General features: G+C 44.3%; 1 protein-coding gene across 1 annotated transcript in view; it reads left to right on the top strand.

Annotated features, from left to right (window-relative positions):
- Nucleotides 1-15,199, top strand: part of CTNNA1 (catenin alpha 1) — a 112,383-nt gene that overhangs the window by 13,129 nt on the left and 84,055 nt on the right. The window contains exons 2-6 of the mRNA XM_084535446.1: nt 1,707-1,813; nt 3,556-3,751; nt 10,791-10,957; nt 11,742-11,861; nt 13,990-14,256. Of these exons, the coding sequence (XP_084391572.1) occupies nt 1,709-1,813; nt 3,556-3,751; nt 10,791-10,957; nt 11,742-11,861; nt 13,990-14,256 (855 nt within the window). The 5' untranslated portion in view covers nt 1,707-1,708. The remainder of the gene's footprint in view (nt 1-1,706; nt 1,814-3,555; nt 3,752-10,790; nt 10,958-11,741; nt 11,862-13,989; nt 14,257-15,199) is intronic.

Below are 15,199 nucleotides of genomic sequence, written 5' to 3'. Positions count from 1 at the left end.
CAGCTTTTAAAGCTTGCATTCCCTGCAGCAGTGTAGGCGCTTGGGGCACGGAGGGAGTGGAGAGGTTTGTGCAGGTGAGGTGGGTGCTCCTGCCCTGCGCCTTGCAGAGCTGTGCTTCGCTATGTGACCGTGTGGACACTTCTCAGGGCAAAGATTTGTTTTGGTATCATAGCGAGTGTTTTATCACTTGTGTCACCTCCTTGGTGTCACCTCCTTGGTGTCAGACACCTGCCGAAGGCGCTGCTGGCTGCAGCCAGGTGATGCTTGGCCCTGACCTCCTGCTGCCTTGCTCTGAGCTTCTCGGGTGCTGGAGATCTTGTTTTGAATGGGAATTAACCATCCGTGTGCGTGCTGCTGCTGCTGTGTAACTGCCCGTGCTGCTGTAAAACACTTGGTGGTTGGTGTGTGTTGTAAACATGGTTGGGTACCAAAATGAGCACTTTGCCTCCTGCTTAAAAATAGCGGGCTGCTGTGCTCGCCTGGCAGCTCGGGGACACCGGGTGCTGTCGGAGCAGTCTGTCTTCTGAGATGCTGTGCGGGCAGTGTCCTGTCCAGAGCAAGATGTAAAAATACCAGCTGAGAAGCTTTGAAAGCAACTCTAGCAGGAGTGCTTAGGAGGAGGGAGGAAGGAGATGTTGAGAATTGATGACTCTTCCTGGCTTTCTGAAAACACCAAGTTTCAAGACAATGCCGAGCCCAGGTTTGTGTTTTGAGGACAACCTAAAGCAGGATGAGCTCAATCTGTGGTGTCTGACGTACCATGAACTGGTCCTGTGTGCTTGTTTTAACTGGAGGTATGGCTGTGATCACCAGCATTAGCTGCTGTGCTATGTAGTGCCGTGGTGTTAACCTGATCGGGGTTCTGTTTCCTTGAGAAGAGGAGAACAGTTGTAGTAATTGCACTAAACCTTTTCCGTGATCGTTTTAGCAGTTCCATTGGGACGTCGGCATAAAAGCGCAACGGGAAGGAAGGGCTCAGTGACAGCTTTTAAGAGATCTCTTCATGCCAATCTGTTCTCTCCCTCCTATGTAAATGTTAAGGGGCAGTGTAACAGCTATCTGAGCCTCTAAACGTGAACCAGCTGAATTCTCTGGCTGCGTGGGGCTGACCTTACATTCGCTCCTTTACTCCTGTACTTCATGAGGCTGAATGGGATGAGCGAGTTGAGCTGGCCCCCGGCTCCTTGTTTGCTGAAGCATTTGCAGCACCAACATTGACTGGTGCTGAGTCCCTGGGGCATGCCAGCAGCTGCTGGGTGCTGCTGGAGCCAGGAGCTGGCTGCCCCAGGGGTGGTGGCGGTGGGCAGGGGTGATCTGCTTCACCTCCAGCTTCAGGTCTCCAGTCCCACCTCGCCTCTGAGGCCCTTTCTCATTGCCTGGGGGCCGCTGATCAGCAGCCGGTGTTACCTGTCCTCTCACTGTTCTGATTCACGTACTGGGGCATTGGGATGCTTCTTTGGTTTTGTTGTTTGCATGGTTTTACTTCCAAACCGGAGCATACGTGGAGTGCCTGTAAGTGACAGCAAGCCATCACAGTTCTTTAACGTTGGCTGACCTGGTGATAAATAATATTGCCATATGCAGTATAGGCTTAACTTATAGAATGGCCTCGCTGTGGGTTCGATAGCCTCTGGCTCTATACTGTTTCTAAATAAGTTCCAAGGGAGCTGATCAAACCAAGTACTGATGGAGCTCTCTTCCTCTAGAGATGACGGCCGTCACTGCCGGCACCGTGAACTTCAAATGGGACCCCAAGAGCCTGGAGATCAGAACACTGGCAGTGGAGAGACTGCTGGAGCCGCTGGTCACACAGGTAAAAACCAATTAATAGCCTGGTTACCGACCGCCCGGTTACCTGTCACATTTTTTTTTCTCACTTATTTTTGTGCGTTATGTTGCTTATTTGTCACTTGTTTTTAATAGGCTGTGTTGTGTCACTTGTAAACTTTTGTTCAGGATTGACAGATCCCATTTGCATTAAGGCTATTAGTGGTTGTTCGAAGCAAGGTCTCATAAGTTTTCTTTGAGGTTACCTATGGTTATCGTTCTCTTCGGAAAGATATTCAGATAAATGGTGAAATTCCCAGTGGATTGTTTTATTAATTTCAAGGCAATGGGGCAGCAGTTTCCTGTGAAGGAATGCTTGCAACCCGTTTATAGCAGCCTGGTGTTGTATATTGGTTACCAACCCCTCCTAACTGGGTCCCACATGAGAAATATGCTTTTATGGCATTTGTCACTGTTTCAGTACATCTTTTACAAGCTATACATGCTTTTTTGAAATTCTGCCCACGCTTCTCACTGGATTTGTGAATAAAAGCGTATTTCTGCGTGGTGTCTGTTGCTCAATGAATTGCACAGAAGAATATAGGGAGGCTACAACGAGTCTTGTAAGTGTAAGCTGTACCTTTTGGGCATTTTGAAGATTCTTTTTCCAAGAACCTTCCTCCTCCAGACCTTCTGAAGTACACTCAGGAATTAACTCATGTCTTCTGGTGTTGTTTTCCTGAACTGTGGCGTTCTTAAGCTGACAATATGAACTGGACGCAGCCTGTGCAGGGCAGGAGCTGAAATGATTAAGTTGTTTCCAGTGTTTGCATCTCTGTAATTGCCAAGTTGCAGTCCATACTTCTGAAGCGAGTTGCCATTTGTTCCCCTCTAGATGCTTGGCTGTGCAGTTGGTGATCTGCTGTGTTGCTTTGATGCCAGAGTTGCTGATGGAGCCTTTCCTTAACAGAAATAGTCCTAATTTGGCAAACTTAACTGAGCAGACTTGTTTAAAGGACCTTTTTGTCCAAGTTCAGTGTCTGTAATTCATTCCTCAAGTAGCGTAAAAGGCGGTGCTGGCAATCTCAAATTTTGGGAATGATGAGACTGATAAAATGCAGAGAGGAAAGCTGAGCAAATTGCCTTGCTGCAACTATTTGTAATACATGATGAGCAGAGACTACCAGATAGAAGTGCTTCCCATTCAAGGACAGCTGAGGAACTCCCAGCTGATGGGCTTTCCCTCTCTGAATCAACCTGAACTAACTTACTGACAAGATGGATTCAGCTCTGAGGTCCTTTCTTTGCTTTGCATTTAGTTGGCTGGCTGTAATATTCACTGTTTTGACCTGAAAGGATATTGTGTTGCTCGATTTCTGTAGTTAATGGCTTCAACCTTGTTTTTAAGTCTTTTTACGCCTGGAGAACTGTCCCAACCTAATTATCCTCAACTTGGTTCTTTCTAGTGTAATGCCAAATAGCTGTGGCCTGTTATTGAGATTGCAGTTCATCAAAATATAAATAGAATTCTATTCCTAAAATGAAATTTTCAGGTCTGCTTCTGATAAGAAAGATCTCTAAGTAGTTTAGCTGAATTTAGAAAGCTCATTAATGAATCAGAAAGCATGGTAATGTTTAAAGAGAAGTGAAAAACACTTGTTTGCTAGCCTAACCTTTGGAGCTGACAGTAGTGGAAGCATTACAACTATGCTGCCTAAAACCAGAAAAATGCTTGTGACCTTACTCTCATCTGAAATTATTTTTTTCCCCTTCTGTTCATAACCTTAGGTTACAACATTGGTTAACACAAGTAACAAAGGCCCCTCTAATAAAAAACGAGGGCGCTCTAAGAAGGCCCATGTGCTGGCTGCTTCAGTTGAACAAGCAACAGAGAATTTCCTGGACAAAGGAGACAAGATTGCAAAAGAGAGCCAGTTCCTTAAGGAGGAGCTGGTAGCAGCTGTGGAAGATGTTCGCAAACAAGGTAAGAGAGATGCATCTGATAGCTTTTTGAACTAGAATTTTTCATAGCAAGTAGAAATGTTCCCGTTACCCTTCACTGTTATTTCTAATGTTTATGGTCCTGTTTACTTGTGTAGCTTCTCAGCTTGTCTAGCTGGCTTCCTCTAGCAAAAATTATTAACTGGGCTTATGTGGAAATCAAATCTCCCAAGCAGAGATTCAGAGGAGAGAGAGAGGGAGGAGGGCTGAGTCTTTGAAGAGTATTTAAAGCTCAATTTAGGCTAAGAAGCAACTTTCCCCCCTACAGACTACCACCTATAAATGTTACAGAACTAAGTCTCAAAAACTTGTCGATTACCTTCTGCAAAATTCAGATGTATTCAAAACAGCATTGTAGGAGGAAGAGCTGAGTATTGACTTAGAACTGGATGTCTTGAATATGCAAAATGTAAACAGCGACAAACAGAATGCAAGGACTTTGATTAAATATTCCAGACTTCCTCCCCCACATCTAGTGTTGATTTTTATCATTTTCCTTGTTGCTTTTCTTACAGGTCTTTTCCAAGAAAGCCTATGGAGCTGGCTTACTCTAAAATATGCACTAGTAAATGTTGTTCCTCATAAATCATTTATCATTCTTCCAGTCATGAGCCTTTTCTATGCTTCAGTGAAACCCAGTCAACTGGTATTAATGGTGGCTGCTGCTGCAAAAAAAGAAAAACTCATTAGCATTAATTACTTGTTTGTAGCTGAAGTTGCACAGTGATGAAATATTTCTTGAAAATGGCTTTAAGTTTTAGACGAGCCAGGTTGACAGACCAAAGAAAGATCAACATAAGAAGGCTGCAATGTAAAGGGCTAATTGAGTTGGCTTAATTTAACAACAAGCAACAGCAAAAGAGACCCCATTGTCTCGAAGGACTTTAATTCTTTGGTGCTAGCTTGATTGCTGCTCATTATTGGGAGTCCGAGTTCATCTGTGTATATTTTCACATCGCTCTTAGTGATATTAGTGTGTGAGGGAGGTGTACTTAGTCCTTGGGATTACAAAATTGAATTTTCTGAATTTGTGGTTGTATACTACAGTGAGAAGCTGGTAGGAAAGACTGCTACAGGAAGCTTCAGTATGACCCTTTCACTTCTTGGCCCCATTTGATTTTGAAACTATGCAGGCTTTGTGCCAAAACTTCCCATGGTCTCTGACGGAGGAGCTGGAGTTCAGAGCTGAGAGGTGCTGGAGGAGAAAAAGCACTGCCACCTGAATGTCACGATGCTGCTTCCTCCTGCAGAAGGAGGCTTGCATGAGATCTGGTGCACAGAGGGGACAGCTGCATCCCTTTTAGGAAGATGCATGGGTGATGGTTAGGCTCAAAGATGCACCCGATATGACTGGTGCCCTCAGCTGCTTGCTGGCTGCTGGGGCAGCACCACTGCCTGAAGCCTGTGTCCCCGGCACGGTGGCAGTGTCTGGGCAGGTGGAGCAGAGTGGAGCAGTCTCTCGTACGGGAATAAAACCTTTGAGATAATTAGAAGCAAGTGGTGGAAAATGAGACAGCAGTCTGAGGAAGGGAGGGTTGTTGTTGCCATGCCCAGGGGTCTGTGCTGGTAGGATTGCGCTTCTGTAGTGCTAATGACAGGAAATACAGACTCACAGAACCCATTTATGTACAGGCTCTGCACTTCAGAAGTGCTGCCAGTGTTGTGGCAGACGGGTTGGATTCACGAACTGGAGAGATGAGGGAAGCATGGTAGCAATGCCCCATGCCTGTCAGTGTTCAAGGCGCAACTTGAACAATGCCCTCAATAACAAGGCTAACTTTAGGTTAGTCCTGAAGTGGCCAGGCAGTTGGACTCGATTTTTTTTGTCTAATCTAAATCTACAGTCTTTTAGTTGAAATCCATGACTCCTTGTTCTGTTGCTACATTCCTTGACAAAGAATCCCTCCCCAGCTTTCCTTTAGGCACAAGCTGAACAACCCCAGCTCTCCAGCAACTCTGGATGCCTTGGTCAGCAGAAGGGTGATTGTGGACTGGCTGTGTCTGTGAAGGCAGCAGTAAGATTATAGATGTATAACCCAATTTATCTTCTGCAGAAGACAGGAAAATAGAATTAATAATGCCTCTATTTAGAGTAGGGAGAGGTTTAGATACCGTAATAAAAAAAGATGAATGAATGTAGACAGAGGTTATGAAGATGATTAGGACAATAGATAACTTGTCTCATCAGAGAAAATTAAAAAATTTTTTTTAGCTCAGCAAGAAGATTGAGAGGGTACACGACTTTAGTGAACAGGCTTGTTCATAAAATCCATTTGTTGGGGGTAAAAACAAAGAAGTGAAAAGAGCTATTTAGAATGAGTGATAGTATGGCTACATACTAAATCAATATAAGTGGATCACTTCAAAGTCTTCATGATTTTTAGAATGTAAGAATAAATTACAACTGGCTTTAAATATTAAACAGCTTCATGGAAATCCCAAAGCAGGATTTCTGTCCCTTTAAGGGTTTGGACTTTTGGACTTATTTTGAAGTAGTGAAACTGCTTAAGAAGAATATTTTTAAGAGTAGTGGAGACAAAGAACTGAAGATTTTTTTTTTTCTTTCTTCAGAATAGATCCTGCTGTGGTATAGAAAAGCTGTAGTAGTGGGAAAATGTCTGCTGTGAGCTCTGATTTCAGCATCCTTGCAGTGTCTCACGTTGATTTCAGCTGTTCTGGTTTTGCTGGGTAATGGAAGGGGCAATGATGGTCTTGCCCTGCCTTACTCCTCACACTGCAAGCTCCTGTTCCCGAGCCTGTTGTAGGGTTTTACCATCTGGAAGAGACAAGGACTGGCTGTATGTTGAAGCAGCCAGCTCTGCCGGTGCTGTTGGGCAGTTTTGGAACAAATAAGGTTTCTGGGCCAGATGCTTGGCACTGTGACAGGTTGCAAGCTCTGGAGTCAGGTAGGAGATCTCTCAGGTCTGGCTGCCCAAGGTGTTCCTGTTCTTCTGCAGAACTGGCCATAGCTCACTTCCTCTGTGTATCCGTGTGAGCATGAGGATCCAGGGTATTACCCGTGTTCTTACTGTTGCCTGTGTTCCAGTGGTAATTTTACATGACAGACCAAAAATTAAAGCTTAAAATTAGAAAGCACGAGCCTGTGTGTAGGGTTTGATGTAAGAGAATGGATGGTTTTATGAGTGTGCCTGTGGGTTTTGATCATGTCGCATGGTTGTGGTTGCAGGGAAGTGGACAGACTGATTCAGCATGGTTCCTTTCAGCCCTGTGTTTGAGTAAGTTTTCTCCAAAACTGAACAGTGGGGCAGATTATGAAAGTGTAAAGCTTTTTTTTTTTTTCAGCTGTACTTCACACGAGATGCACAGCTTAAGGATTTCAAAAGACCAGAAGGAAGCCAGCTGCATGAATAGCTTCACGTTAAACACTGAGTTCTTGGAAATACTCAACTTTACAGCTCTGTTGTGACCAGTTAGCTTAATTTCTTGAAAGGCTGCAAAGAGTTCTCACTTGTTTTCCTGCAAGAACAATGTTTGAGGAGTATGCCGCTCCTTGTGTTAGAAGTGATTCCCCAGCCCAGAACTTGAGACCTTTGAAAAGCCGTAACCCAAGGGAGGTCTGACACAAACTGCAGATGAGCCATACGCACAGCATATGGATTTAACTGAAGATAAGATTAAGGAATTAACAAAGCTTTTGTTTCCACAAGTATCAATTCCCACGTTGATATGGCAGAAAGAAGCCTGAAATACAGCCTTTAATACAGTCACTGGCTGCCTGCTGGAGGGCAGAAGAGGCTTTGTCCTTCCCAGTAGGATGCCAGGACAGCCTCTTCCCACCCTCATGGTGGCCAACGAAGGTGGCAGTAGTGGAAGATTGGACTTCAGTACCCAGGGTAATAAAGTCTTCAAGCTGTGGCTTTATCTCCACCATCACTTGGCAGGGAATTGGCAGCCGTGGGGGAAATGAGAGAGGGAGCCACGGGCAGGCAGAGGCATGGCCGGGGTGGGAAGGAGCCATGAGCTGTGGGATCATGGGCAGGGAGCACCAACAGTGACCCAGGCAAAGGCAGGGCTGTGCACGCTGTGTCTGCCAGAGCAGCAGAAGTGGTTCATTGAAATGCTGGGGGAGAGCGTGCAGGAGCTGGCATGCTGGTGGCACTCCTTGTGCTGCTGATACCGTGACAGGAGCAGCCTGCAGACAGGCTTTAAACTGCAAGGTGCTGAAGGGCACGAGATGATGCATGGGCACCAATTTGTGGCTTAGGGAGGGGGAAAAAAAAAGCATCGGTGCCTGTGTGTGTCCGAACTGCACAGAGGGCTTCCCCGCCTCCCCTCTGCCCATCTCCGCCTCCGATCAGCGCCCAGGCGGTGCTCACGTAGAGAAAGCTTTTCTGTCATGGTCATCGTGCACCACGCTGCCGAGGAGGATTAATAGTGCTGTCTGAAAGTGCTGTCAGACCCTGTGGGCATAGTGGGAATGAGACTAGAAAATGGTAATTTTCTTTTGATGGACTAAAATCTTACTATTTCTGAAATGGGCTTTGTTCCATTAGATTTAATTGAATTCTTAGCGTTTTATTGACAGGATCATAGTATGGCTACCATTGCCTCTTCTTCCCTTGACTCTCTTTTATTATCTCTCCCTTATAATATCTAGTGAAAAAAATCTAAGGTGGTATTGGAAAAACAGATTACTCGTACAGGAATTCATATCAGCTGTATAATCTAAGTTGCAGTCTGACTCTCTTGCAGTGTATATTTTTTATTTAATTCTTGAAATCCTACTTTTAAACTTGCTTTGTTGCTTCTGGCTCCAATTTGAAAATGAGAAGACCGTGTTGGTTCAGAGTCGAACTCCTAATGAACACCCACACGCAGTACCTGGCTGCATACAAAGGTCGGGGCACTGTTCCCTACTACCCTTTGAATCTAGTTAAAATAACTGCACCTGCTGAGAGTTCTTTATAAAAAGTCTGAGAGTTAGCTTTCTTTAATTTGTGGAGGAAAAAAAAAAAGGCAACAACTTTCATCTTCCATTAATTCCAGAGAGCTGGTTGTCTTTTGACACTCTGACAAGCTGTTTGAAACTTACTAAATCTTTCAAAATCTCTCATTAAAATAAAAAGGAATAGTGTTTTTTTTTTTTTTTTTTTGAGACTGGCATGTGAAATTATGAATTAAAGGATGGGTGGAAGATAATTTTGTTTTTTAGGATCATCTTAGTGATTGCTGAGATTTGAGCGAAGTAAGTGGCCACCTCTAGGTTGTTTGGAATAGGAAATTGGTGAAAACAACATGACTGTTTTGGGGGGATTGGGAAAGTGAGAGTTTTACATGTGGATGAAGGGGGGAATATTTGTCACGAGCTCGGTTGTGGCATATATCTTAAATGCTGCAATGGCTTATCGATTTGTATACCTGGGGTGGTGAAATGAATTTCACTATTATTAGTCTTTTCCAGAATAAATAAAGAGAGTCCTGTCAGCTACATAATTTCATAATTTCATGGCTGGTTGTCATTTTCCAGCACCGGAGGAACATTTGTCTTTTTCACCAACAGAAAGACTAAAGCTCTTAACGCTTGTTAAAGTAATGAGTCATGGTCCTCAAAAAGTTGGGTAAGGGATGGCTTGAGATTGACATTTATAGCTCATCTGCGCTTGTACAGCAGCTTTTTCATGTGTCACAGTGCTGAAGTGGTGCGTTTTCATCTTAAAATGTTGTGTGCCATTCTTTGTAGTAGTATTTAAGATGATGGAAGGGTGTTGCATAGGAGGGCGCATCTGAACAAAACAGAGTGTCTGGGTATAGCTGCTCGGCCAGGCTGCTGGCTGTGCTGGGGCTGGGCTGAGCTCTGGAGGTGCAGAGAGCTTGGGTGCTGGAAACTCTTCCAGGGCCAGCTGTAGGGGATTTTTGAGTAGTCAAAATATGTGTCCCAAATAGGGGATGCGCCCCACTCGCTGCCTGGCTGGGGGAGCGGGCCAGCTCTTGGCAGTGCTGGCACAGCATCGTCTTGGGATTTAGACGTGGACCTCTCCCAGCCCTGTTTGGTAGTGGGATTGCTGGGAACTGATCAGCTTTCAGTTCTGCAGCACTGGTTGAGGTTCTTCCCTTATCTGTGAAAAATGTGCTATTCTGGTGCTGGCCTTTGGCCACGTGGATGCTTTCGTACAGGTTTGGGAAGCCTCTGACACAGCAATTAGTCATGAAGCAGTTGGTGTGCTTTCCTGGTCACCTCCCCTTGCCCACAGATCTGTGACCTTGGGTACCTAGCGTTTGCTAAACTAAATCCTAGCCGTTTGCCAAACGGTCCTAAAGCACAGCAAAGTCCAAGAGCACTGGAGCGGATGCCAAACCTCCCCGCTGTGAAGGTGGGAACAAAACGCTGCCCCTCGGGGGGCGAGGTGTGTGTGTGTGGGGGAAGAATCCAAATTTTACATCTGAATACGCACAGAAATGATCCTTCGGGCTTTTAGAGGAATTTCTGCTGTTGTTTAAAGCAGCCTTTGCTTTTCGTGGTTACCCAACTGCGCTGTTACCATCTGAAGCCCAGTCTCCTCCCGCAGCAGATGCAGCCCCACAGGCTATGAAATGCTGGAGCGTGTCACGAAGCAGAGCCTTGCCCCGAGTGCAAGCGGCGCCGCAGCCAGCCAGGTCATCGCCCCGAGTTGTTTACAGCCCCACGAGCTGTGGCGCTTCCCCGTGTGTTTACAGGACACGCTGCTGCTTTCTGCTTAAAAGCAAAGCTTTCACTGGAGCTTTGAAAGCATTGTAGTCCGAAATAGCCAGAGACTGCAGTTCTGCTCGGAATGGCCGTGCCGTGTTGTGTTTGTGTCCCTAGGGGATTGTGGCTTATTACAGCACCTGTATAATTTGAGATAAGGACCAAAGTGTCGTTACTGAGCCCTTCCTCCCTCCTGCCCCACTCTCCCCATTCTGTGTGGTGCCCTGGCTGTATTTAAGCAAACACATCTTGTTTTCCAAATCAGGTCCCCCAGGAATCCTTACCACTGTGTCAGGAGTGCCATGACAATAAAGTGGGACAATCTTTTTTCGCACAGGTGACTTGATGAAGAGTGCCTCTGGGGAGTTTGCCGATGACCCCTGCTCCTCGGTGAAACGAGGGAACATGGTCCGGGCAGCACGCGCCCTCCTCTCCGCTGTCACCCGCCTGCTGATCCTGGCTGACATGGCAGACGTCTACAAGCTGCTTGTCCAGCTCAAAGTAGTAAGTGCAGCTCTGAGCCGTGCCTGGCACGCCGCGCTGGCTCTGCCGCCTGGCTTTGCCTCCTGCCTGTCGTACTGACCCTGGAGCTCACTCCCAGCGGCTTGCCTCTGGAGCGGTGATGCTGGCAGGTGTTTTTTTTCTCTTAGCAGAATGTATGCAGCTGAGGAGTGTAAAAACATCTGACAGATGTTGTCAGTGGCTTTTGACTCTGCGTTGCACTTCATTCTCAACTTTTAGTATTGAGACTAATGCACTGTGGTCTGTGAACAGCAGATGATAAATCGTTTAATCAAAAGAAATAATTTGGTTTTCTTATTGACTACTACTCCCTTGTATCTAGCAGATGTGACTAGTTATTAGTAGGAACAAGTAGCTTCAGTGGACTAAATCAAATGAATGTGGAATATAGAAGGAAGGCTTTTATTTTTATGAGCAGGAGGTGGGTGGTTTGTGCAGAACCTGAGGTGCAGCACAGCTTGGTGTTGGGCTGGCTTCAGCTGGGGTGTGAGGGCTCCACTCTTACCCTTTGACAGACGCAGCCGGGGCTCTGCCAGGGCCCTGGGCTCTTTGAGACATGCATGCCTGGCTGTCCCTGCTGGCTGGTGAGCATGGAGCTCAGCCTGAAGTACTGTTAGCCCTTGACACGTCTCTCTCCAAACAATGAAAGGCGAGAGAGGAAGATCACTTTGTCTGCTATGAAGCCCATTCTGAAAGCCCATAACTTTCTAAACTGTGTACTGGAATGCTCGGAAAAATATGTAAATATATCTGTATATTCTTTCAGGTGGAAGAAGGTATCTTGAAACTAAGGAATGCTGGCACAGAGCAGGATCTGGGTATCCAGTACAAAGCCCTCAAACCAGAGGTGGACAAACTTAACATCATGGCAGCCAAAAGGCAGCAGGTATAGTGATAGCAACTCTTTCTTCCATATATATCATTTCTTTTTATTTTTCAAAACAAGAAAATAAGGCAGCCTTACTGCTCTTGGGGACTACCTGTTGCTGCTGCTAATTCTTTTTTTTTTTTCTTTTTTCTCAATACATTGTGTTGCACTCAGTGGTTTTTAGGAAATTGAATGGCGCTTGCCTGGTAAGCAGAAAATCTGCTCAGCTGTAGTACATTGCCTCTGACTCAAATTTTCCTGATAGCATTTGTTTGTTAATGCTTTAGTACCTTAATGAAATGCTGCTTCTATAGAACTGCATTGATGGATGTCAAGACTTCCCATTTTGCAGCAGTGCAGGTGTGGGTAAGGAAAGAGAATTGAGACAAATTTGTGGCCAGTGCTCTGACCATGAGACCACACAGCCTTTGTGATTTGCACAGATGTAGTGAACCCTGGTCACTTAAATACGGAACAAAAGGCACGGCTGGGAACAGAATTACAGCTTTTTCCAAGGGAGCACTGTGCCATGCCAAGCAATGCACCATAGCTGGCTAGTCTTGCACGGAAATGCCTGTTTGAGGAAGGGTTTGATATCCTGATTGCTTTGTGCATGTCCTGTATTTGCATAGCTAGCGCTTAACCTTAAGTCACGTGTAAAGGTTTTGTTCAACATCGCTGTTGTGACTCACTCCTTTGTAAGTTAAGCTTGAAAAGAAAGTAGAAGTACTGGCAGTCAGAGTTACCTGAAACAGCATAATTCTTTAAGAGCATGTTTCTTATTCTGTTGTTCTGTACAAACCAAAACTGCTTATGCATCTCTGACTGCTTGTTTGCTTGCATGGATTCATCTTTGAAAATAAACTGGATTCAGTTTAAAATGGATTGTTAGTTGGTTATGTATCTAGAATCTGATTGCAGTAAATGGGAGTGGGGTTATGATGGCAATACAATAAATGTTCTTAAACTGCTTCATGATGGATTGTTTTACACTATGGGAAGTGGTTGCATTAAATCTGTAAGCCTGCTTGACATGCCCTCCCTGCTTAGTGTGCATCTTACAGAGGTCTTGTATTACACATCCATTTTGAAGGGTCTGTCAGATTTTTTTCCCTGTATGGTAAAGCAGCCCATTTTTTTTCATTTTTGTTGCCTCTTTGTAAGGCTTAAGAAGTAACTTGAAAATGTTCGTGTTGCTAATAATTGTGTTCATTCTTCCTTTTCATAAACCTTACTGCTTGTGCTGGACTCAGAACCTCTATCTATTCACGGTACTTCATTCCAAAACAGAGGTGATGATGCTTTAGAGAATTGCAGTAGTGAGTGTTTTGGAAAAGACCTATGGACTCTTAAATCTTTATCTTAAATTAGCAGTAATTATAGTCATTGGATTTATTTTCTCCCTTTGGAGATGAACAAGAAGTTGAATGAGATGATACTCTTGTCCTTCTAAAATTCAGTGTGTGAGTCTCTTAAGGAAAGTGAGCTCCATCTTCTAGGTGTGATTAAAGAAGACATTCTGGTTGTGAGTCTTGGAGTTTAAATTTAAGATCTGGCTTCTCAGATGCAAATTCATGACAAGGCTCTCTTGGTTGAGCTGCTCCATACAGAACAAGCATGTGAATTTTTTAACAAGTATCTCTGTGCTAGTTGCACAAATTAATTGGGTTAATCACTTGTGAAATAGAGCCGATAGACTAATGTTAGCGATTGTCAGAGATTGCCTTTCTTTTTTCTTCCTTCAGTTAAATGATGCTTGCCACTTATGTCTAAGCATCTTAAAGCACATTTTATTTTAAGACGTGGAAGACTGAGGTCGCTACTTATGCATCCTCCTGATGTACTGGTATTGTCTGCTTTCAGAGTGCTGGTCCTGTAGTGTGGCAAGGAGCAAACATGTCTCAGATCTTGAAATGTGAAGCTGTGAATTGCCCTATAGTACTTTTTTGAGTTTTTGTGGAGCTGTTGTGTTCTAAGATGAGTTGAGCTATTAATAATAGGGATATGGGGAGAGCTCAAGGTTGGGTTAGATTTGAGCATACTAGCCAAAGAATCTGCCTGTCTCTTGAAGATGCAGGGAGACAGGGTATGGATTGAATGTGGGGACTGTTTTCAAATGACTTTCTTTCTTTAATTTTCCTAATAGGAATTGAAAGATGTAGGTCACCGTGATCAAATGGCGGCAGCCAGAGGAATCCTGCAGAAGAACGTTCCCATTCTCTATACCGCATCTCAGGCCTGTCTGCAGCACCCTGATGTGGCTGCCTACAAAGCTAACAGGGACTTGATCTACAAACAGCTTCAGCAGGCGGTCACTGGCATCTCAAATGCAGCTCAAGCAACCGCATCAGATGATGCTGCCCAGCAGCAGGGTGGAGGTGGAGAGCTGGCTTATGCTCTGAACAACTTTGATGTAAGTTCTGAACCTGTATGTAAAAAGTGGCAGCTCCGACTGCTGCCTTCACTCACCTGATTTATGAGCAACAGCTTGCTTTTGCTTATATTACCTGAAAAATCACTTTCTGCTGAAATACTGCAAGTCCCAGGTGAAGCAGGCTTTTATTTTTTCGAATATGGCTCTTTTGAAACTAGGATTGATAGAATATAGAAAGGAGCGGTGCTGTTCTCAGTGATTGAAGGCTGTCAAGTTAAACTAGCTCAAAAATAGCTCTTAGCCTACTGATACATTAGATGTAAATCCTTGGTTTATTTGAAATTGATTATTTCATAATATATTTATGTAATGTATTCTTGTAGGTGACAGAAATGACTTTTTAAAAGTGAATAATATATTTGCAATTGCCCAAACTACCTATTGAGAAGAACTTGAAGTGGGAAGTGTAATATGATCTTTGGTTGGGAATGAAATCACTTCAAACTGATGTGTTGTACTGATCTGTCATATTCTTTATCTTGTATTCTGTAAGTTACTGAGGATAGCCATACACTTTTACTGAGAATACTTTCCTTTTGAAGCCAGTATTTTGTCTACTGCTGATTCGGCCTCAGAATTTTAAACACCTTGGCACCAGCTCACTTCTAAAACTTATTAAATAACACAGGTCTGTTGCTCAGAAAATGCGTAATGCTTTTTTCCCCCAAGTGTTGTTCACCTCTATTTTAGCTCGTAGCACCCTTGCTCTTCTGTGTTAATTTCCTGCCATGTTTCTTAACTTCTTTTACCATTTCCCTAAAGGATAAAATGCTATTTGAGGTTTTCCCTATGCCAAGTGTAAAGCCTTTCTATGCGACCTCTTGGGTAACGAGATGTCGTGATTATCTTGATCTTTGGGACTGAATTTGGTTTTAAATCTTCTAAATTCCATCAGTTGAGCATTCAGCTACCTGAGTTTTAT

This window comes from Aythya ferina (genome assembly GCF_964211825.1).
Source record: "Aythya ferina genome assembly, chromosome: 14".
NCBI lineage: Eukaryota > Metazoa > Chordata > Aves > Anseriformes > Anatidae > Aythya > Aythya ferina.
This window is presented reverse-complemented; position numbering and strand designations above follow the sequence as displayed.